Source organism: Carassius gibelio, chromosome A2 (assembly GCF_023724105.1).
Source record: "Carassius gibelio isolate Cgi1373 ecotype wild population from Czech Republic chromosome A2, carGib1.2-hapl.c, whole genome shotgun sequence".
In the NCBI taxonomy this organism is placed as follows: Eukaryota; Metazoa; Chordata; class Actinopteri; order Cypriniformes; family Cyprinidae; genus Carassius; species Carassius gibelio.
Genome location: NC_068372.1, coordinates 17,247,592 through 17,272,716, shown reverse-complemented (window position 1 = coordinate 17,272,716; position 25,125 = coordinate 17,247,592). Strand labels below are relative to the sequence as shown.

The 25,125-nt window shown below is 37.0% G+C and overlaps 2 protein-coding genes across 2 annotated transcripts in view; both read right to left on the bottom strand.

Annotated features, from left to right (window-relative positions):
• Window positions 1-3,627: 3,627 nt before the first annotated feature.
• LOC128029067 (phospholipid phosphatase-related protein type 3-like) lies at window positions 3,628-15,064 on the bottom strand. Its single transcript, XM_052616544.1, has 8 exons — window positions 14,273-15,064; window positions 10,854-10,957; window positions 9,751-9,936; window positions 9,367-9,496; window positions 8,529-8,724; window positions 8,285-8,342; window positions 6,384-6,557; window positions 3,628-5,641 (listed from the first exon to the last, which is right to left on the bottom strand). The coding sequence occupies exons 1-8, from the start codon at window positions 14,298-14,300 to the stop codon at window positions 4,349-4,351; spliced, it is 2,169 nt and encodes a 722-aa protein (XP_052472504.1). The 5' UTR covers window positions 14,301-15,064; the 3' UTR covers window positions 3,628-4,348.
• Window positions 15,065-21,171: 6,107 nt separating this feature from the next.
• The window catches only part of LOC128029051 (glutamate receptor ionotropic, NMDA 3B-like), a 38,199-nt gene continuing 34,245 nt past the window's right edge, over window positions 21,172-25,125 (bottom strand). Inside the window, exons 7-9 of the mRNA XM_052616526.1 lie at window positions 24,679-24,843; window positions 24,293-24,363; window positions 21,172-23,123 (exon numbers count right to left, since the gene is read on the bottom strand). Coding sequence (XP_052472486.1) covers window positions 22,574-23,123; window positions 24,293-24,363; window positions 24,679-24,843 — 786 coding nt within the window. The 3' untranslated portion in view covers window positions 21,172-22,573. The remainder of the gene's footprint in view (window positions 23,124-24,292; window positions 24,364-24,678; window positions 24,844-25,125) is intronic.

Here is a 25,125-nt window from a genome sequence, read left to right as displayed (position 1 = left end):
CAAGAATGACCTCCCACCCATTGTTTTGAGTTTACAACTATGCTGGTACAGAGTAAGAGAACCAGCAGAGCAGAGAGACCGAAATGTTGTGAACACTGTGGCCAAATTACAAGTATGCTCTGGGGCCAGCCCATGTACTGATTTATAAGTTAAGATAAGAACTTTAAAATCAATGCGTGGTTGAACTGGAAGCCAGTGTAGCTGCGAAAGAGTGATATGACTGCAGGATGGAGTACAAGTTAAAACACCAGCAGCTGAATTTTGTACATATTGCAGCCTCTTAATCAAATTTGCAGGTAACCCTGCAAAAAGTTACAATTACAATAATCAAGTATAAATGTTATAAAGGCATGAATAAGCCTTTCTGTATCAGGCATAGAGAGAAACGGTCTTATACATGCAATATTCCAAAGATGATAAAAAGCTACTTTAGTAACATACTTAAAATTAGTTTTCAAAAATCACACCCAAATTCTGCACCTGCACAGAAGGAAGAATCAGGCAATCATCCACTGTAAGTTTAGAATTATTACATCTATTTACAGCAGTTGAAGTGCCTATCAATAGAACTTCAGTTTTTGAACAGTTTATTTGAAGGAAGTTCTCTTTCATCCAGGACTGTATTTGCAGTAGACAAGCAGATAAAACTGAAAGTGCAGATGTAACATCAGGTTGAGTACTAATGTAAATCTGGGTATCATCTGCATAGCAATGATAACCCAGGCCATGCTTATGAATAATATGCCAAGAGCCAACATATAAATGTTAAAAAGAGTGGGACCCAATACCGACCCCTGAGGGACACCCTGCTGCAATGGTACACCAGAAAGTGTATAGTGTGACAAAAGGTATCGAATACAGCTAACAAAACCAAAATACCACAAGCCCCAGAATCTGTTGCAACACAAGGAGATCATTCATTACCCTAGAAAGGGCAGTCTTCGTACTATGTCCAGACCAAAACCCTGACTGAAAAGCTTCTAGCATTCTGCCCGCAGAGAAATGATTTTGTATCTGACTAACTACTACAAGCTCAAGAACCTTAGAAACGAATGGTAATTTTGAAATAGGCCTATAATTAGACATGTCGGCAGTATCGCTACCAAATTTTTAAAAACTGGTTTAACTGCTGCTACTTTAAGTGCTGGGAAAACAATCCCTAAAACAAGTGAAGTGTTGACAATCACTTTAATATGAGGAATAATAACTGGCAGACACTTCTTCGAGACACTAGCAGGAAGTGGTTCAAGTATAGAAGATGAAGAATTCATTGCTGAGACCAATTTTAAAATAAAATCAGAGCAAGCAGCAGTAAAACTTAAAAACGGAGAAAGGGGAGTTAAAAGGATACAGGTATATTAATTATGATGAAGCAGAGTAAGATGCCATAGTATTATAAATATTCTCAATTTTACATGAGAAATGTTTAAGAAAATAATTATACTGCTCTGTGGTGAAGAAATTAACCTTAGTGAATTGATTAGATGGTTAATTGTATTAAACAAAACTTGTGGATTCAAAACCCCAATCGTTGAATAATACTCTGTTTTTGCAATTTTCAAAGAATTTTATTACTCAGTCTGATGCTGTTCATATATAAGTTTGGGAATAAATTTGGCAAGATGTCCTATATTTTGTCACTCCAACTGCCTACCAGCTGCCTTAAGCTTATGAAGCTCAGGTGTATACCATGGAGAAGACCTCTTATAAGAAACAGCATGTTTCTTCATGGGGGCAAACTCATCCAGATGATATTGTTCAACGGAGGACACAATTGGCAGTTCACCTCTGTCTAATTCAATGTCTCTGATTTTTCTAAAGCAAATTACATTCTCCATTGTTGTCTGCAGAGAAGGTGGAAACACACTAAACGTAATAAGTTTGTGATCACTTATACATGGTACATCAGTACACTCAAGGTAGTCAATAATCACAGATGTAGTACAAACCAAGTAATGTATGACCATGCATGTGTCTTGGAAAATTGACATACTGAGTGAGAGTTGTATTGTTGCAATTTTTATTGTTAAGATTGTTAAGAAGATTAAAATCACCAGTTAAAATAATAGCTGAACAAATTGCACTGACAAGTGTCAAAAGCTCAGTGAATTCAGAGAAAAATGCTGGGTTTTTGGAGGACGGTAGATATTTAAGACAATAATTGGTGAATAACTATTACAGTGCCAAACATTCAAATGAAGAAAACCAATGTAGTGTAACTTCAGTGACAAAGACCGCCACCTTTACCAGTGGTTTGTGGTTAATCAATTTAAGTGTACCTTGATTATACACACATATTAAGATTCAACTGTTTCCTCGTTTGACAGACAAACAAAATCCAGATTCTTATCCACAATAATGTCATAGATTGAAGACGCTTTATTGTTTATAGAGCAAGTGTTCAGATATACAAACCTAATTTCTTCAAGACGGACACCTCCAATCAATGCAGTAGATTTATTAAGATAGGAGAGATAAGTGTAACAAACTCTGTGCGCCGTTTTGTGAGAACGATCCAAGTGACTTTCTGACTAAACTGCATGTACCCCAGCACTAGCTGAATAAAGACTCCGGTGGGATCCCCGATGAACATATTTGGGTCAGCAGATAAGATGCAGTGATCTCAGCATTTGCAAAACACAAGTATGAAGCAGACAGTGATGTAAGTTTAAAAAGTATTTTACCATGGTGAAATCCAAGTGTTTTATAGGCTATTTCTTGCCGTTAGCTCCAGTTAAAATCACAATAAGAAATATAACTGAAAATCAACGAAACTGCATGTTGCCAGCAGGTTAAATCCAGGTGAGTAAGGAATCCAAACACAGCTGATCACGCTATCCTGTGAGCTCAGTAGATATAGAACTCAGATATAGTCATCATATATTGTGGTCCAAGCCGACAAAACAGCTAATCATGCAATCGCAATATTCAAACAAAATGAACAGTGCAGTTTGATTAAAACACCTGATGTAATTGTTACATTGTTAGAAGAATGGCATCTATGTTAATATTAGTCTGTCAGATGGTCACTGCAGTACCCTGGATCCAGTCTGCCTGTATCCAGTCCAGATGGTGGATCAGCACCTTGAGATGACCTCTACAGCCCTGAATGTCAGTGGAGACCATGTCAACTAGACAAATCCTAGAGACAGATCCCCTGTGAAGACCTTATTGGCCATCGGCACAAGACTCAATCTGCTCAATCTGACATGTGTTGCAGCCTGGAATTAAACCACACAATGCTGGTTTCATCTGGCCAAAGGAGAATTGGTCCCCTGACTGAGCCTGGTTTCTCCCAAGCCCCCCCCCCCCCCCCCCCCCTCCCATTTCTGTCACAGATGGAGGTTTGGTTCCTTGCCACTGTCACCTTTGGCTTGCTTAGTTGGGGACACAATTTCTGGCAAATATAATATAAAATAAATATAAAATAAAATAAATGAATGCATGCCCTGTTATTAGTGGTAGGCATAAATGCATGGGTTGTTTTTGATGTTGATGTTCTGAAAAAAGAATGAGAAATTATATATATATATATTTAATACTCTGTATATATTGTAATACTCTGTTCTCAGACACTTGTACCTCAAAATGTCGGAGATGATTATCAGAATTCATTAGCTTCTCGGATTAAAAGCAGACAGCATTATAACAAATTTATTTGTCAAAGTTTGTTACAAAAAACTTAACATCGGGCAGGAAAATGAAGGAGAGCATCCCTGCTGATATATAACAGTCCATCCAAAGTCAAAAAGACACATAAATAAACACACATGCAACACGTACACACAAGCAGAGTACTTATTTTTGTATAAAAAGGAGAAAGTGACTAGGTCTACTTAAAACTGATTCCATATACAGCAAAGCGATGAGACTGCTTACCTGCTCACATTCCCACAATAAAAATGTCACCAATGAGTATGAAACACTAGTTCTTCTTGTACAGACAATGTAAGTCTTTGTGTATGAATGAAACCTCTAATGTAAATATGGTTAGTTGTTATGTCTTGGTTCATGAGAACTTCTTGAATGGGACAACATTTTCTGCACCTCAAATTCGCAAAGTTGGAAAAGAACAGAAACCCTTAATGTATCAATCACAACTTGATTTTGTATTTCATGTTCTGAGGTTTGTAGGTCATCTTTCCTTACAGAGTGTGCATGTACTGTACACCTTCTCAAGTCTGTGTGATCCTTTTGGTGCTCCAATGCACTAATAAACCCCAGATGCTTGATGTGAGGTAACCAAAAAGGCTGTTTATTTCGCCGTCCATTGAAAATACAATTATTCACATTGGGTCCCTCCCAAAAGAAGTCTGTAGTGTCCCTGCTTTTGCCTACATTAACATCTTCAGTCTTGAAATGATCTGTTTGTTTGCAAGTTCTTAAAGAAGTGGTCCGGCTCTGGGTGAGGTTGCCCAGGCTCCCAGTCTTTAGCTGTAATTGAGGACTTACGGTAAAGCGAGGAACCTCGACTGAGACTGCTGTCGAGAAGCAGGTCAGGATGAGGTGGTGGAGGCAGGATCCCTGGGTCAGGATCACTGGTAGAGGAGCAGAGGGAGTCCGTTTTCATGGGCCGATAATCACGGATGCATTCCTGCCTGGGGAAAGTCCGGCTGGTCTCGTGAACCTCAGTGCTGCCATTGGAGGTGCTTCTCCAATCCCATGTGTTACTGTTGCCTGAAGAAAGACGGACCACTGGGTGATGTGGAGCACGAGTGTCTACCATGACAATGCTGCTTCTGTCTTGCTCCGAAGGGATGCGGTAGTACGGAGACTCTGAGCCGGTGCTGGAGGTGGCACAGGACGAGGCGGTCTCGGAGGACTTTGGTGAAGAGACGCTACCTGGGCCGTGTTGTTTAGACATGGCAATGACCTGCATAACCCGTGGCTGGTTGGGCAGCCGTGGAGGTTCTGGTGTGGCAGCTGGCACTGGACCTCCTTTCTCCGTCATGGACAGCCATTTAGCCCGTGTGTTGGCACTTTTAGGTGACACTGGTGGTGGTCTGGTAGCTTCCTCTGGGATATGAACCAACTGCGGGGCACCGGGCCTCTGAGGCATCATTGCCCTGGCACCTCCTGCTTGCACGGTAGGATAAAGGGAGGACGGCATGCCCAGATCCTCTGAAGCTTCTCCCTCAACTCCGTCAACGCCCTCTGTAGTTGCTCCTTCTTCCTCTTCCTCATCCCTCAAGGTGAGACTACGCATCTCTATTGATTTCTGCTTCCATTCGGACACCAGCTGTTTAGGGCGCTGAGAGTCCATTGGCACGTGGAAGGTCATGTGACGCTGAGCAGGCTCTTCCATAGCATTGGTGTTAGCACGGGGCAGCGTGTTACTGAAGGTCACCATGGTCTCCTTTCCCATTGGGCTGCGAGGAGCCAAGAGTTCAACATCTGCACTAGCTCTCTTTAGGCTGCCCATTGAGGCCTTCTCTCTATGAACCTTACGGTTCAGGCCAGCAACATGTGGTGGGGCTGATAGCTCATCGTTGCTTTCTGAAGCATGAGCCTTTTGATACACAGAGTCATGTCCACGCTGTGTCAGTTCTCTTAGAGGATCTTTTTGTGGAGGAAGGGGCTGCTTTAGGGGCCTGGGGGAGGATTCTTCATTGGACTTAAAGTTCCCCACTGCATATAGTGCCTGGAGAGTAAGAAACAGTTGTTATTTAAAGGTTAATGAAAGTCCACTAATTAATCCAAGATTTCTACCCCATGAAGACAAATTAACTAGATTGCACATACACCAAATCTATTTACACACTATAGTCAAATGTGCTTGAATAGTTCATAAGAACACTGGCCCATAATAATAGAGAGTTAGTTCTCGCTTTGCTGGAATTTTAGCTTTTACGAATCTGGGAAAGTTTTCCACTGACAGGGTCATTTTTTTTGGATTCATGAAAATGTATTTAGTGTATTTTGTATTTTATTGTATTTTTACTGTAAAAATGAAACACTTATTGTTATTCAGTGCTACAAGAATAAAGCTTAAGTTTTATAACTTTCACTTTTTGTCAGTTCACTTTTTTTTTCTACTACCTATTTACTATTGTAATGTAAATGACATTTTTAGAAATAGTTTTAACCCACTTGACAGGTTAGAGAGATTATTACACAAAAGCATATCAGAGGAAAGGGAATAAGCAAAAAGATGACATGGAAAGACTGAAAAGGAGCTGTGAAATTGTTCCTGATGAATCCTTGAGGATTCCTCTTCCTCTAATAGAAAATAAAACCTAAATATAGAGCTTGCAGTCGTCAGATAAACATATAAAACACTGAAAAGAGGAAGATAAACAAGTCTTGATATCCTCTGCTAACCCAAAAATCAAGCTGTCAAAGCAAAAGTAGCTTGGAGAGTCAAACTAAAAACAAAGACTCACTAGATAAACAGCGATGCCAGCCCCAATCACTAAGCCCACGTAGACGTCAATCGGGTGGCTTCGATACTGGGTGATCTGGGTCAAGCTTGCCAGGGCTGCTGCTATAGCAAACGCAAACACCAGCACAGGCTTCAGCAGCTTGGTACTGTCCGATATGGTGGCATTGAAGTACATCTGAGTAGAGAAACATGAGTATCACAACAACATGACACAAAAGAAACCTGAAAAAAAAAAGATCTTAAATGAAACATTCCCTTTCTACTTAAAATTTGGGGTTTCACTGTTCTTATTTGTTTTAATGAAGTTTATGTTTCACTGTAAACTGTAAAGTTTTACAGTCCTTTAAAGTCCATAAAATAAAGGTTTTAAATAGTAGTAACTAGGGCTGGTAATTTAGCGTTGGCTTTGAAGTGGCGCAGCACAGATGATCGGTGGATGACATCAAAGTACTGCGGTTGGTCTGATGGTGATGATCGAACAAGCCTAATGATTCATGAACCATTCATAAAGAACCCTTACTTTAGTCCTAAATGAATCAGCCATTTGTACCAATCAAACGAATTAATAAATGACTCGATGACTTAATCATTAAGACATTAAGACCATCTATTGGCAGTTTTAGTTTATCATTTAGAGTTTCATTCCATTAAAGAAATAATTTATTATTTTCATAGTAATAATAAAACAATTAAGAAAATAAATTATTAAAGTTATAATTCACCCATACAAAACTGACAATTCTGTCATCATTTACTCACATGGTTCAAAAGACTATATGTATTTTTATAAATTTACTAAATATTTCTTGCTGAACCTATTTTTTGTAATCTCTGTTTGATGCTTTGCACAACAATTACTTTAAATTATCTTTTCAGAGTAATTTCTCCAAATTTAATACGCGATTAATTCAATTAATTAATCACCACATCATGTAATTAATTAGATAAAAAAATTGTATCACTTACCAGCCCAAGTAGTAACTCAAAATTATCAAGTACAAACAACTAGAACAATTTTCATATTAATGCTTAAGCATGGGAATTTATAAGGACATTTGATTTTTTTATGCAAGAATTAATTATTAATAACTATAACTATAACTGTAACTATATAATTATTAATGAAACTGTTTTTTTTTTTGTTTTGTTTTTTTATCAGGCTTGTTCAAAAACATTGTTCAGGCATAATTTCCCTTCCATTCCATATGCTAAAATATGATACTTAAAAAAAAAAAATTTCAATTCTTATTCAATAAGTAATTAAGTAAAAAAAAAAAGAGACTTTAATCACATAATCTAAGAGTTAAATATTAAAAATTAGTCCAGAAACTTAATTTTACTTAAACGGTTAAGTTTGATATTTGAGACCCACATACTCTCATGGGGAAAGACATACAATTCCTAGTCCACTTTTCTCGAGTCAATTACCTCTGTTTAATTTATTTTTACAGTTACTGCTTTGCATGCTTTTTTTAAGGTCAGCCAATTAGATTCTACAGGGTAACACTAATTTCAATTAGAATTACCCCAAATACTCCAAATGCTGTTACAGCAGCTTGCTTGCCTGTCTCTCTTAACTGTCCAGAGATAATGACTCCATTAACAGTTGGAATCCCACATTGAGTTCAGTGAGGCGTTGCTAACAAAAGAAGACTAATGAGCATCTCAGGCTCTACAGCTGGGAGACAACAAGTTGGCTGTGGCCTATATACCCTACACTTTTTAGGAAATCAGCAGAGTTCAGTCAGCAGTTGATAAGATTCTGCGCTACTTAATGCTTATCCTTCTGATAACAATGCTAGCTTAGTGATCACAGAGGCACGATTTTTCAAATTACAAGTATTTTGCATGAGATCATTTTTAAATCACAGTTCCCTGAGAAAAGTAAAGAGAAATGCTTACAGAGATGTAGACGGCTGCGAAGCCAGACAGTGTGGCGTGCTGGGAGGGGAAAGTTTTCCTGATAACACAGAGACAGAAAAAAGGGATAAATTGTGCATGTGGATTGCATAGAAATAAACAATACTGTGTTTGAGCACGTATATGGAAATATAATATGCAAATCAGGTAACAGTCTAAACACGACAACAAAATGGATATCCCCAGGCATATGTGAGAAAGCATGGTGCTGTTTGTGTATATTCACCTTGCTGACAGGATGGCATACTGGTCCCGGCCGGAGCAGATGTCCTGGGTTATGTAGGGGTTTTTATCGCAGGCCACACCCGGCATTGTGTAGTTGGGTTTGCACACGGTTAGGAAGAAGGGAGCATGATACCCAGTGGCCAGCTGGATAACGTCAGTCACCAATGCAGTGGCGCACAGCCCAAACACATGAACACCTGTGAGAGGATGAGAAACTGTCAGTGTGGAAACGTGTGAACAGAGCCAGACTTGTTTTTGTTTATCTGTGTGACTCTTTACATAGCCAACAGTCGACCATATGCTTCTACCAAAATAGAAAAACCTGTAAAAATGTCTGAAAGCTGTCAGTGTATGAATAATGAATGTAAGAAGTCAGAAGAGGTCCTAACTCCTGAGTATTAAAACTAAGAATAAGAAATCCAGTGGACCATTTAAAGATTATTTTTTTTTTGTATGTGTACCATACAAATATGTATTATTTGCATATTGATTTTAATTATGTGCATATACTGTGAATTTTAACTTTACCCTTAAACTCCTTATTACAAATATTGAGTATGCTCAACAAATTGGTTTAAGAATATTTTTGTGTGTGTGAATGACATTAGCCATGTCAACTTAAGACTGTTTCTATAATCATGAAACATATTGATTGACCATTTGTGGGATGTTTTTAAAGGGTCAGCTTGGCAATAAAATCAGTAATGCATGTGATATGAACTGAGACAGACCTACAATTTCTTTGTAGATTTGTCATTATAAAATGCTACTTTTAAACATTTGACCCCATATACTGTTTATTTGTAAATTGTTCAACACTGAAGTATCATTTAACATACCCACAAAGCGCACTGTTCTGCGTAAGAAGGAGTTAAAGCTACAGCCTCCTGCATTTATACTCCCTTCTGAACCAGGGCGTTTCTTCAGTTTGGACTGCATGCAGTACATCAAGGCCTCACCCAGCATGATCTAAGCCAAAAACGCACAGAAGAATGAGAGCTGCCTGAAGCAACATTACAGAAATCCAATCTGTCAAGTGTTTAATTATGCTTTAAACAAGATGTTAAAACTCTGTCCTTGACCATGCGATTCACTGCTGCTTCAATGCTGTTACTGTCCACATTTCATCAGTGAATAGAGTAACAGGATTTTGTGTAATATTCACAGTATAAAGAGTGAGATAAATAGGTTAGGCTGTTTATGAATAGAGTATGAACACTCACAGACGCTGCAGGGCCAGCAAAGGCCAGGCTGAGCAGCATGAGCAGAGGGATGAGCTCGTCTCCCGTTTCTACATAGGGCATGCTCAGTGTGCGGTCATGGCAACGGAACCCAACTTTGGCTGGCTGTAATACGTCTGTCAGCTCCAAGAAGTAAAGCGAGATCATGGAGGATGCCACTATTGGCAGCTAAAAGGTAAGAAAAAGAAGAATAGTTGGGTTATGGGAAAGGTGGCACTGGAGAGGATAATGGAAGGAGGAATCAGTCAACATTTACTGCATTCATGAATTATTCATGAAAACAGTATTATGCATACAGTGGTCCCAAAAATATTTGAACACTTAACCCAAGCTTAAAAATGCATGAATGCCCTGGCTTGAAATAACAAAATATAGCATTTGTTTGAAAGAAAAAAAATACATGCTTCAAACTTTCTATTATCTTCTTTCAAAAAAAAAAAAAAAAAAGAAAAGAATTTGAACTATTTTCGACTTTCAAACATTTATGTACATTAACTACACCTATCGTAACTAAACATGATTTCTGTGTGAGCTTGAGAGGAACTGATTTTATAAAACCAGTAAAACATGAGACTAATTATTATAATTTTTTAAAATCCAATTTGATGACATACACACAAGTGTGATGATATTCAGATATTTTAAATGCGACTTAAGTGTCTAGATATTTATGTAAACATTAAATTAGGTCCAGTAGTAACTAGTTACATTTTCCTTTGATGTTTCATGTTTCAACTATTTTCTTGAGCGTTTTACATCAGTATTATCACACTGAATAGGAATGAAGAAGTTTAAGTCTGAATAATAATTTTCTGAAATCCTGGTAAAACCTTTTAACCACATACAGGATAATATCCACATTTCATTTTTCAGGCTCATACTGTTAAATTTCATCACATATCATATTGTAACTCAAAGCAACATGTAAATGGCATTCTATGCAGATGACTCTTCTCATAAAAAAAGGCATTGATGCAGAACATGTCATGCTATTCTTTACGCAGTTCATCGGCAGGATGAAGAAGCCTGGTAGAGATTTTCAAAGTTTCCTCACAATAACTGAAACACAGTGAGCTCATACGTACCTCCACAAAGTAGAAACATGGCAGCAGTGTCATGCTGTCTTTGGGAGGCTTCTTCTTGGGCTTGTCTTTTGGAGACATCATTTTGGTGTTTGGTCGTGTAAAATCTAAAAGTGAGAACAGAATAAGATCCAACAGATGATATTTACTAGATGTGCATGTTATAGACCTTAAAGCTGCAATAGGTAACTTTTGTAAATATATATTTTTTTACATATTTGTTAAACCTGTCATTATGTCCTGACAATAGAATATGAGACAGATAATCTGTGAAAAAAATCAAGCTCCTCTGGCTCCTCCCAGTGGTCCTATTATCATTTGCAGTTACCGACCGCTCCCGGTAAAAAATCAACCAATCAGAGCTGCGGTCCGTAACTTTGTCTGTGTTAAAAATGTAGAAAAATGTATATAATAAGTGAGTACACCATGAATCCATTTCCAAACCGTGTTTTTGGCTTGTCCTGAATCACTAGGGTGCACCTATAATACGTGTTTATATTCGGACTATTTTAGATTGCTTCGGGGGTACCGCGGCGGAGTAACCCAGTACCTTTGTGATTCTTCATAGACATAAACAGAGAGAAGTAGTTCCGGCTACAATGTTCTTCCGCAAGACGCAAGCAGTTCTGTTTATTAACCGCTAGAGCGTCAAAAGTTCCCTACCGCAGCTTTAAGCAGGTTAGATGACATATTGAATTTAACACTGATGAATACAATGTCTTTGCACACATTGTAAAGGTCTTTTCTTTTGGTATGGTAATGAGACATGTATTCTATGCCTCACAGTCACATTTTCATTCATCTCAAAAACGAAATAAGGCACTAACCTGAAGGTCTATTGAAAGATATGTGACTTTGCTTGTGGTATTAAATATCCTGCAACTTTTATTCAGCTCAACCTCAAATGGTCTTGGGAATATCTAAGTGTTCAGATGAGCCTGATAAATGGATCACTTGGCATGTTTGTAATTTGCTTTGCTAAGCGAGCACATATTCTGTGGCTCTGATGTGGATGGGTGGACACAAAGGCAGATACAGGGAGTGTAAAATGAATACATCCATTAAAGAGTCATTAAAGATAAAGTTACATCTTTAATGTGTCTCATCACGATTTAGTTTAAATGACACATTATTACATACAAACAAATGTAATGTATAATGTTGCATTTTATATGATTATTATAATTTTTTTTGTTATATCGGTTTTTTTTTTTTTTTTTTTTTGAAGCGATGTTGGAAAGCAAGCCATGCCGTAATAAAAGGCTCATAAACCATATCCTCATGCATGTAATAAAATACACTGGTCTTTGGGGTTATAAATAAAAAAGTTGGCAAGGGGAGTACTTTCAATGACACAAAATATCATCTTTTCAAGATGTTCTGTGATGTCTAAAGGGGTTCAAAAGCAGAGCTTTATGAAACATAACTCCAGTCCAACCTGAAATGTTAAGATTAATGTTTTTTGATGATATTACAAAATTGTGGTGGTATTTGATGAGGTAGACTGTATAGCCAGTCAATATCAGGATTCAATACTCCTGTCTAGTATCAGATTAAAACCACTGCTGTGACTATTAGAACTGTAAATGTTCAGTTCTGCATATGGCCACCTAACAGATCAGTGACTAAGCTTCCCTTACTGGAGTAACCTTGTGGAATTCAGTATTGACTTAGCATGCAAAAGCCTGAATAGCCTCATCTCTCTCCAGGCAGACAGCTAATGAAAGTTGGGTGACACATGGTGGCCCTATCAGCTTCCACGCCTCACACTGCACAAACAAAGAAGGCTCTTTTCAGGGGAGAGGGGACTATTTATCCTGCACAACTTTGTTTGTCTCTGAAGAGAGAGGGGGATAAGGAGAGGGCTGGGAATGAACAGACTCAAGTCTATGCGGTCAAAGAGTCTACTGGCTGGCAAATACAAGGAGCTTAGCAATAAAGCAGCAATCAAGTCGGTCTGTGAGTCTCTTCAGGAATATGTCAGAGCTGGTGGGAAGTTGGTACTGAATAAATACGTATACTAAACGTAGAGAAAGGAGAGGTTTTTAAACTCCTTTAAACTTAAAATGATCACTCATGAACTCAAAACTGGAAAAAGAAATTCGAAAGGAACTTGAAAGAGAGTCTGCACATACTAAGATAACCTAAAATGCACACAGTGAATTGATTTATAGGTACATTAGTGGGTTGTGAAATTTGAGTAACAAATTTGTTCATTTCTCAAAGTATGAAAGCAATGTAGCTGTTTTCACCTTGGAAATCCACTTGCGATGTACTGCAGTCTTTTTATCATCATCATTTATTATTATTACTATTATTGATATTATTATTGTCATATGTCAGTAAGTCTGATGTCCCTTCCTTAACACCAAAACAGAAATTAGCATTTTAATTAAAATAGTAAATATTATTTAGAATTTTTTTTTCTTATTGAAAATTTATTTTGTGTTTAATATTTGCATGTTATGTAGATTAAAAATTTGTTTTTGTTTTTTTTACTTCAATAATCCTGCAGGCGTTTTAAATGAGCACTTTTTTCCATATAATTTCTTTTTTCTTTTTTCTTATTTATTCTTTTTTTATCGTTCATCGATCTGAAAGTGATGTGTCATTTTCACTATTCTCATATTCAATTCAATTCAAGTTTATTTGTACAGCGCTTTTCACGATACAAATAGTTGCAAAGCAACTTTACAGAAAGTTTCTACAATATACTGTACATATAAATCTCATATAACTAAGCTGTGTTATTAAACGATTATTAAGACTTTATAATTATCGTAGTTTTCATCCTCTCTGTGGAGGAGGGGGAGGGCTAAGATTCTGACCATCTGAAGACCAAGGACCCTAACACCCCCCAAGACACACACATTTCCCACCCTTTAATCACTGATCTACTGTACCAGCTGCGCCGCTGTCCACTACATGGTTCTGAAACTGTGACTGAGCAGTGCTCTTAACACATGGCTACATCAGATGTACATTAGGGATGAAGACGGTCAATTGTGCTGAATAGAGCACACGAGATTTCACGCTACAATTATATTTTCTTTGTTTTCTAACACTAATTGTATAATTTATATCCAAGCCCTGATTAAAGTAGAATATTAATATTCTCGTTATTTTTTTTCTAGCAGATTTGGCATTTCAAAATGTCCTCGTGGTCAGTTCCCATCTCACACAGCCTACACCTCTCTCCTCTCCTGAAATGGTGTCATGAATTATTCTGGGATGTCGTACAGAGACACCCAGCCTAATGCTAAAAATAAACTTTTTTATATTTAATGTGCATTTCAGAAAATAAATCTACAAACCCGCCACAAAATCTGTATTCTGCATGTCAGGTTTCAGCATGTCTGCTGTTTAAGGTTCTCCCAGGAACAGGCTCGCTCGGTCATCAGACACACACTCATATATCTCACCTCTTTCTCGGGGATGTTGGAAATTCATCGACTCCCTCCGACCCCTTCGCCGTCGCTTGGTTCGTCTGTGGTGCTCCAGCTTTCCTCAGTGCGACTTAATCCATTTCACGTTTGTACAAAATATCTTTGTGTTCACTTCCCCTCGTCCGCTGAAGGTAAGTGAACGGATAAAAGTATGAATGGAGCTGGACACTCCACTTAAAACGTAGCAAAGTCCCAGAAGTAAATGTGAGTAATTTCCTCGCAATCGGGCTACTTTCTCATGGAGATCTCAAATACAGACCTCGAGTCTCGGATGAGCAGATAGCAAACGAAACAGGAATGCAGTGACTGTGTAGGGGACCATCAACACAAAAGGCTACTAGGAAGGGGGTTTCTTGAGGGAGGGGACAGATATGAGGGAGGAGGGCGGTCCACTTTTTAACACAAGCACGCGGAGAGCATCGTAACCTCTGCTTATTTTCAGTCATCAACCCGTAATGTGTAACAAAAGAGACGCGACAGATTGTACGGGAGTTCCGTTCACGACCGCAAGGGTTAATTCTCTCCTCTCTTTGTGCATGTGCATCGACTGCTCCATCGTGCTGGACGTTATCTTTACTTTTAGATATTCTTAACGGAGCAAATGTCTTGTGTTAACCCTTGTTAGACAAGTATGAGGCTTATTTGTTTTGGGTGGGACTGCTTTTAGACCACGCGCTCCAATAGTGTCTAGGTATGCTTCCCGTGAGAAGCGGACAGACAGCAGCACATGGCGCAGGCTGCACGCTCTCAGTAGTGAAACATGTCAGCGCGTCATCGCAGACGCGCGCTCGCTCCTCGCCGCTCTTTGCTTGAGTGAATCTCGCATCTTCCTAGAATCATAGGAAGACTGTCTAGGGAATTATGTGTTTTCCGCAGCATTTTTGGTATGTTGTTGATATCTGTTTAGCTTTATTAGGAAGATGGAACATACATAATTAAAATATGACAAAACATAGCCTACTCATATCCCCATCTTATAAATAGCAAAATGCAAGAGCTAAATATGTTTATTTAACCCTCTGGTTGTGTTCTGATTCACGTAAATCTCGTGATGTTCCTGGTCAAAAATGACCGGCATCCAACAATTGCTTATACATCTCTCATTATGCTTATCACCTTTTTGTAAACTTGTTTTCTTTCATTTAGGACTGGTTTTGTGTTTCTGTTTGCATCTGATTAATCGTAGGTCTCATTTTTCTGTGAGTACAGTAGGTAGCTAATTTCTTTGAGTGAAAAAAGCATATAATTTTCATAATATGAGATGAGAAATGATGACATTTTGCACTGTTTATGTGCTTTAATGTTTAATCAGGAATTTAGTTTTTAAATGCTTCTATTTTGTACAAAATTGCAAAAGGCACACTTGTGGTGTTCCCGGTCAAAAATTAATGGCTTACATTCAATTGCTTATAAATCTCTCATTATGCCATATTATTACCAAATATTCATTTCAATCTTTTTGTCAACTTGTTTTCTTTAATTTAAGACTTTTTGTGTTTCTATGTTTAATAGTAGGCCTTATATATCTGAGAGTAGGCACCTAATTTTTGAGTGAAAAAAAAATAAATATATGAAATATAATAAAAAATTAATTTGATAATTTGATTTAAAAAATTATGAAAATTTGAACTGTTTATCGTATTAGTGCACTTTAATGTTTAATCAGGAAGTTTGGTTGGAAATGCTTTTATTTTGTAAACGAAAAAAAAAAATGGCACAAAGTCACACTTGTGGTGTTCCACAGCCATTTAAAGTGAATGGGGAAGAATGAAAATAAGAGAAACAACTAGTGTTCAGGAGCATGTTGATTATACTGTCATTTGTAGATGAGTGCTGGCAAAAATAAAGGCATTGGACCTGTGCATGTGTGTATACACATGAATACCAAATTTGGTTTTTAGTGTTTATTTGCCAATGACAAATATGTATGTTTAATATGATCAACAATGTTGATCAATTTTTTTAGAATACATGCATAATGTATTCATGAAAAAAGTCTTTTTTTCCTGTTGTCAATTTATTAACATAATAAATTATTAATGTTGTATAATGAAATTTTAATGAACAAATAAATGTTGTCGTATTAATTTCAAAAACATTAAAATATGTCAAAATATGTAATATTTGTTCAAATTTAATTTAATTTAAATTTCTTGTGATAACAAAATGTTATTCTACATGTTCTTTACGCCACATTGGCATTAATAATAATGTATTTGTTTGAAAATACAATACATTGAAAAATAATAACAACAGAAATTTTGTGGCAAAAATAAAACAAACAAACAAACAAAAAAGATTCAAACATTTCAGTTTAATAATGAGACTTAATGAGTCCCACAAAAAAAATAAAAAAAAAATAAAATAAAAAAAAAAATAATATATATATATATATATATATATATATATATATATATATATATATACATTTTTTATTGATTTGCATTTGGAATGTGTCTTTGAATAACTTAAATCCATTATAACCTGACAAGGGATAGACTCTTAATACAAACACAAATCTAAAACCATACTGCAAAATCCATGCTCCATTGCTCCAAATGTGCCATACCAGAGAACTGAAGCAAGGGGTAAAGAATGAAATCAGCTCCTCCCCCTATTTCCCTCCTCTCCCACACTAGAAGAATAGGGGGGTCTGGTCTAAGCACTGCGCTTACTGTTAGTTTCCCAGGAGACTGTATGAGGCCTCTTGAGCAGTCCTCTATACCTCAGGACTGGGCCCAGCTGCAGAGAGTTAATAAAATCATCAGTCAGCCATCCAGCCTCACTCCTCATGTCCTCTCTGGCCAATTAGTCACACACCCTATGTGGCTCGACTGCCTTCACTACATGTTTCACGCTTTCATCAATGTCATACAGACTTATTACAGACTCAAAATGGATGATGAGGTGCTGCTAGACCTTGCAGCTTCTCCAAGTCACAGTATTCAAGAGCTTCTCTCTTTAAAAAAAAAAGACCTTTGTGGAGTCATCTCAGGTGAATGCTTTTGGGATCGGCTTGTATTCTGACAAGTGTCCTAATTATTGTGTCCAAATATACTGCTCTGGCCTCCCAGGTTCATTTTATAGACTAGCACTGCATGATTGTATCATAATTTATTTTTTGCCTCATATGACCATGCTTAAAATAAATGAGAGCTGCTGTTTAAATGTGTGGTAAGGGACCGGCTCATATGTCAAGGTATATGTCCGCTGGCATTTCCATTCTTTTCATGAGCATTCAGCTCTCTGCCTGTGTGTCCTGTTTTGGTGGGCGCATGACATCATAGTGACACCATTGCTGATAAGATTATGGAGAGATTTTGGTTGACAGAATAAACAGAACTGAATAAAACAGAATAAAAAGGACTGTAAATAGACCTACCGCATCTCTTGAATCACATCCACAAATCTGAGGAATATTATAATGCCATTTTATTACCAGGTGAAGACCTGTCTACACCAAGGACGATAACATTAACCATAATAAAGTCTTAATGATTGTTCTAACTCTATGACAACAAAGACGTCCACACCACAGCTATAATGATAACAACACAAATGTATAAATATATTTATCCTTATTGTTCTTGGTATGAACATTCCTCCTTTTTTCTCTGAGTCGTCATTTCTGTTATCGCTAAAAGAAATAAGAAAGGAATGGTGTTTCATTCAAAAGCTCATTTTTAGGCAAACTCCAGGATGTTTTTGGTCTCACTACTGCAAAAGAGAACTGGAGACCCCTTGTGGCAGGAGGCTGCCATCACAGCTGTGAGTCTGGCGTGGAATCCTTTTAACAACCTTGCAGAAGTGATGCAATTACATTTAAATAGTTTTTCTGGAGGCAACAATTCAGTCAATATGATTGAGAAACCGAAACAAGTATTACATTATGTTTTTAAACATTGCTTCTAACAGCAGATAAGTGAAACCAAAAGCTTTCTGCTGCACCCATTATCATAATTATCATTTTATTTGTTTGCTGTAATTTTTGTTGAAAGTCAAACAAATGATTTTAAATAAATAATGTGAGTATGAACTACAAGTGAACTACATACATGAAAGGGAAACAGGAAAATAAGGGCCACAGTTATATCAGGGAAAATCAACCAATCAACCAATCAATCAGTCAGTCAGTCAATCAATTAATCGTAGCAAATTAACTCAAAAGGGAAATGTACATAAATGATTATAATAAAATACAATTATTTATCTTAGCTGCCAGTAGTTACTGTAGCAGAAATAGTATTATCATCAACTAATCTTGTTCGTCCAGCAAACATTCAGTGTACTCAACACAAAGAAATTATTATTATTATTTCATGACCACAGAAAATCACTCTCTTACAGTACTAGTGCATTATCCACAAGCAGTGGCAGAATCATAAACTCATGTAATAAGATTTATTAACTAAACACATAACTAGCCTAACAAACACACACACACACACACGCACACTCACGCATGCATAAAAGTGGATTTATGAAACGGAGAATGCAGCTATGGAAAATGAGTCAGTTAACCACCTGAGTGAAACCATCAGCACCGTTTTAGAATGGGGTCTACATCTTATACTAAACCTGTTTCTTTTAGTTAAATGTATGATACTTGCTTTGACTTGGCCATTGAATGAGCATTAAATATTCTCAGAACACTAATATGTTGCATGGGTATTAACATATAATATACACTCTTATTTAGATCATCAAAGTACAAATTCATAGATACCAAACATGGTATAGGTGATGTTACATTTGTGGTTCTATAATAAACACGCATAAAACAGTATACAAAACAAAAGACTCTATACAAGACAGTAATAATCCCACACAATGACCTGCGAAAATGCATTTCATTAATAGAAAGGTCTGGGAATGAATTAATGAAATATGTCTTTCCTATAGCAGTATGTGTATGATTCAAAGTGACTTCCAGTGGGGTGAGGTGCTATCTGGCTGAGGTGTCCTGTCAGTTAAATATAACAAATAATAATGTGCCTGTTTGGGTTGAAGGTGATGTTTTTCACTCAGGCTGAGACTTCTGCAGAGTAAGCATAGATCCGTGCACTGCAGGCCATCCAGCTAGAACTAGACGGATAGCTGCATGCCATCTGTGTAGCAGTTGAAGAAAAATCAATGTCTCTGGATGATGGATCCAGTGTTGAAGCATCCATTCAAAGTTTGCCTGTCATTCCATGTACATGTGCACCATTCACAAATCTCTTAAAACTAGAATTGAAATGTATCATTGAGATGTTATTCCTCACAGCCATCTTCTGTCTTTTCTTTTAATATTTTTATTAAGATAATAGATTTGAGCTAGCAACTACAGTTATTAATAATGGACACAGATTTTTCTCTTGAAAGCTCTTGGTGTCAGGCTGTGAGGGGTATGAAGCATTGACATATGGCAGCTCTCGCTCAGGTCATGTTGTGTAAACTGTAGCAGCAGGGTGCCACTACAGCTAAAGGCTATAGCATGAGGCTCACCAGAATGACAAGCAATAGTCATAGCAGAGCTACAAAAACTGACACAATGATCTCATTGATGAATGACTATAGTATACATTTTATACTTACATTTATTTCCTTATTATCCTTATATTGTAATCATCAAAATCACAAACTTATCATTGCCTGACATCATTGTGGAATACATGATGTTTACTAAATATAATTGATCTTATAGCTGTATATTACTGCCACATGGGCATTACTTTGACACATTAATTTCTGATTTATAACAGTATTTCCTGACTGTAACATTAAAACATGCATGTGATGCTGCTTTAAAACTTAATTTATTGTGAAAAGCACTACACAAATAAACTTGATTTTAAGGATTTTAATTGTCAGGTATAATTTAAAAAGTATTTTAGTTACTCTAATAAAGTATAGCATCCAAGTTGTTTACTAATGATCACGATATAATAATATTAACATTAAAAAATCATTTGCTTGATGTAACAAAATACTTGTTTTGTTGTGATTTCAACATAACAGAAGTTGTTTTCTTGAGATCCGGATGTAACAAAGTAGTTTTTCTCACGATTTTGACAATGTTCCTGTATTCTCATGAGAACTTTAATTAAATCAACCTTCAATTAAACCTAGTAATAATTCACAACTCATTCTAAAGTGTTTTGATAGGTAGACACTAGCAGACACTTTTTTTTTCCATTTTGCCTTCTTCACAAATCAGCTTATGTCACATGGATTCAAACTAAGAATTTAGACTGAAACACAATTATGCTCCTAGTAAGGACTGTCAAACACTGACACTAACTTAATCAAAAACATAATGCCCAGCCAAGCATACTCAAAAAACACAAAACTAAAAACACAGCAACTCATAAGATAACGAGGTCATTGTTCATCAGTGTCCCAGTGGAAACTGGCTGCTCGTCTGTCAGTCTCACAGTCTCCTCCTCAGACAGTTTGCTCTAAAAACTTACTTTGAAGTTCCTTCTGAAAAGGAATGCGACAACACCATCATCTTGCGTTCATCATCAGAGTTTGACAGCTACAACCAACATTTCAGGCTGTTAACCTCATTTTGTAAATTTGCCATTGAATCATGCGTAAAAGGTGACATATTTTCCAGAAAAAATAACCAACATAATAACTAGTGTAAATGAACTTAATGTTGAGTGACTTCACAAACCGATGTTGCAAACCAATTGCTAAAAGTGAAACTGATTTAATTAATAAATGTTTATTTAAAAATGCTTATTAATAATAGTAAATGCAATAACTCATTTTATCATCAGACTTCATAACATTTAAATTATATATATATATATATATATATATATATATATATATATATATATATATATATATATATAGGCCTGTGACATTTGAGGATCAAACATCTCAAACAGAATAATATTTTATCACCATTAAAACACACAAGCAAATTATATATTTATTCAAACATTATAAGTGTGGAAAAAGTACACCACAGCAAGACAAGTAATGGTTTAATTCAAATTGAAAGTTTGGTCCATGGCAGCTTATTTTGGCAAAGAACTGCCCATTCAGACAAGAAGAGTCTATCTGATTGAGCTGTAAAACAATCAACCACGGTACATTTTGTTTTTACATGGTGTTTTAGTACCACGTTTATCTGTAATAGATTATATCATACTAATAGTTATAAATCTACATCTACACTGCACATAACCCACAGAGGAAAAAAATAAGATATTGTGGCCATGACTTATTAATTGGTTCGTTTGTTGTAGTTAAAACATAGCTATGTTGTACTAATTAGTTTTCTCGTTTTAATTAAAACGAGGGAGGAATGTGGCCATACAATGTGGCCATACGTTAACTAAAATAAGAGAACTAATTAGTACACATTGGCCACAACTGAACTAAAATGAATGGAAATGAAATAAAATGTAAATAATTTGTAATAATTTATTAAAAAATAATTTATTCTTTGTGGCCAGGGTTTCAATTATTTATTCTGTAATTTTAATTCATTTCTGACCATTTCTGTCAATGGCTGTATAGAAAACACCTCAAAAATAGCAGAAAATGTGGATAGACTCTGAATTCCTGCATGAAATTCTTTGAATATAGTTCTGCTTGTGGATGTCTAGTTAACTTGTGCCTCAAGCCTCAAACCCTGATGTTATTAACCTTCCAAACGTTTGCAAATCCAGCAATTACTTCCTCCTCAGAAATGATAATTGTATGAAGACTGACAAAAAAAATCCCTTTGTGCCTTTATTCCCAGAAGTTGCTAAACACCTGCCAATCAGATCAGAACTGGAGATGTTATTTTTGTGTGTGATATGCATCAGGCGTTCATTGAGCGGACTGTGGGTGGTCCATGGCCCTGCGGTCCAAGACATTGTTGCTTATCCCACTAAATAATCCCATTGAAGCCATTTTCATGCTGGACGTCCGTGGATGCAAATATTCACCTCGGCTGTCAGTGAATGGTGGCATTAAGTGTCTGTTCTCTGTCCAGTTGCCTGGCTTCAAACACACACACACACGCACGCGCACACGCACACGCACACACACACACACACACACACACACACACATAAATGCTTTCTCTCTGGAACTAGACGTCAGCCAGACTGCAGGATTACACGCTGAATCACCATCAGAGAGTGTTTCATCCATCACTGCATCACTCCAGCACTCAGCATTGACAAAGGAGAAAGCGGAAAACAGCGTGGCGTGAATTCTCAGGTGAGAGGATGTCCCGTATCCCCTCATAGCCACTGCCTTTGTGAGTTTCCTGACATATACCGTACATCACCTCCCCTTGTTGATGTCTTTGGTCAGGGTGTTGGTGGTGGTAATCGTGGTGGTGCTGGAATTCGATTCTGAGCTTGTTTGAGATTGACCGAGCCGCTGTCTGACCAGGGTCCGCTGGAGCTCGGCTCGCCTGGCCAGGGCGGCCCTGAGCTGGCCGCGAAACTCCTCAATCCTCCCTTGAAGCTCCTGCAGCTCCTCTTCCCATGGTGTTGAGAGTCCAGAACAGGCCGGGGGTGAGAGCACCAGGCTGAGACTGGGATTAGGACCGCCGTTGGAACACAACTGGGTGGGCGGGCTTCCCACCAACCCCCGCCTGCCCCTTTCTGACCCAGTGGGCGGAGCTTGGAGTTGGTAGCTGTTGAGAGTCTCCAAGTTGAAGTGGACACGCTTGTTATGCTCTTTGTTCTCTCGACCGACCTTGGCGCTCTGATTGTTCCACTTGGTTGTAGAAGTGGAAGGGGAAGTCGAGGAGGTGGAGGGTGGAGGAGAAGAGGTGGAGGGTGGCAGGCGGTGGAGATTACAGTTCTCTGACAGGCACAAGGTGGGACTGAGAGGAAAACACAGCAGCAATCAGTTTTACAAGATACAGGGACATAGCAATTCACAAACAGATCCCACAATCAATGGAAACCCAGAGCCTCTTCAATACGCCATTAATGAAACAGTATCTACTCGCTTTTTACTGGAGAGTGCAATATTGATTTTTTGTCCTCTGTGTTATAATTTCTTTCTTAGGGGTATTTAAAAAAAAACTAATAGCACACATTAGTTCAAAGTTAAAAACAATATATATATTTTTATTATACACAGTATGCAAATGATGGTGTACAGTCAGCTGGCCATGACCTCAAAATAAAGAGTGACGAGGTGATCCTGTGTCAGTCTATTATGTGACTGGCTAACTGTACATCATACAACTTAACCCCATAAAGCTTACTCTATCATATGTGATATGTAAAATTCCAAGGTCTCTAAATTACATGATCAACATGATCAAAACTTTGCTGAGAAAATGATTTTGCACATTTTGCACATCTATTACATGCCTTCTGTTGATTGTTTGATAGTTTTTACTCTTTTTTTTTTTTAAGTAAAAAAATTTAAGTATATTTTTAATATCATTTTACAAAAGCCCCTCTTTAGTTTGTTCCCATGTCTTTTAGCTGTGAAATATGTCCAGATATTCATAAAATAAATGTAAAAAAAAAAGTTTGTATTATATAGTAGTATATAGCCTGATCAAATGTAATAATAAAACAACAACAACAACAAAACATATGCAAACATATTCAAACTCCAAAACATATTTTGTCTAAAGTTTCAATAAAAATGTATATTTTCTGACTATTACTTCAGGTCTTTACAGGGTTAAATGGCCACTTAGCAAATAAATAAATGAAAATAAATGTATCTTAATGAAATTATTTAAGAATGTATTAAGGGTTAATTGAATGATATGAGAGGCACACGACTAGCACAATTACATATTATTGTAGATTGTTTGCCTGTGACAATGAACAATTAAATAGATTAGTTTTCATTATACAGAAATATTTGACCAAAGCATGCCGCTAACTAGCCATCAGAATAGACCCATTCCAGAGAACCATATAATAAACACAACAACATAAGTCTAAACTTCAATGAGGAGAATTACAATATTCGATTGCACTTTTATGATAGTTTGGTAATTATTACACAATAGTCCTAACTTACCATCTGTCACTACTCTCAAACTCTGATTTCCTCTCATCATCACAACCCATATTTAATGCACGGTGGATTTTCTGTAGAAATACAAAAATGACTCAGAACAACAGTCATATGCAGTATAATATACATAATCAAATACAGGATACTCCTACCACATTTAGCCTAATGACTTGTGCTTTCAGCTTCCTAACACTAGAGGGAGCAGATGCACCTGTGTTTATGATGGCAACATGCTTTCTTGAATAAGATTTAAAAGAGATAAGAGTGAAAAAGTAATTCATTTAGTTAATAGTCACTACTTTAGTGTTATCAGCCTTTATACACTGATCTGTTGATGAAGATTATTTAACCATGTTAGTCAGCTGTAGCATTTGGAGGCAGGTGCTCACCTGACTGGTGTGGAGCCAGTATTTGAATCTCTGCTGGTGGCGGAGCTGAGGCAGGATGAATCTGAAGAAAGTGTGCTCTCCCAGGAGAGTGAGTAAAGCACCTGCCACCCCCACACATAACAGCACGAACAGCCCCGAAAAATGCTGGATACCCATCTGCAGAGTCTGCACACAGATGAACAACAATAAATAAAAACACACAAGAGAAGATCACAGTGTAATACAGCATAATACTGCATAACTATTTTCAACTCCAAATCAACATATTATGATGATTTCTGAGGCATCATGTGACTTTAAAGCCTGCTAAAAATTCAGCGTTGCATTACAGCAATATATTTAATTTCAAAATATATTCATATACAATACAGTTATTTTAAATTGAGTACTATTTCTCAGTATTAATGCTTTTACTGTATTTAAAAAATACATTTTTTTTCCAATGAG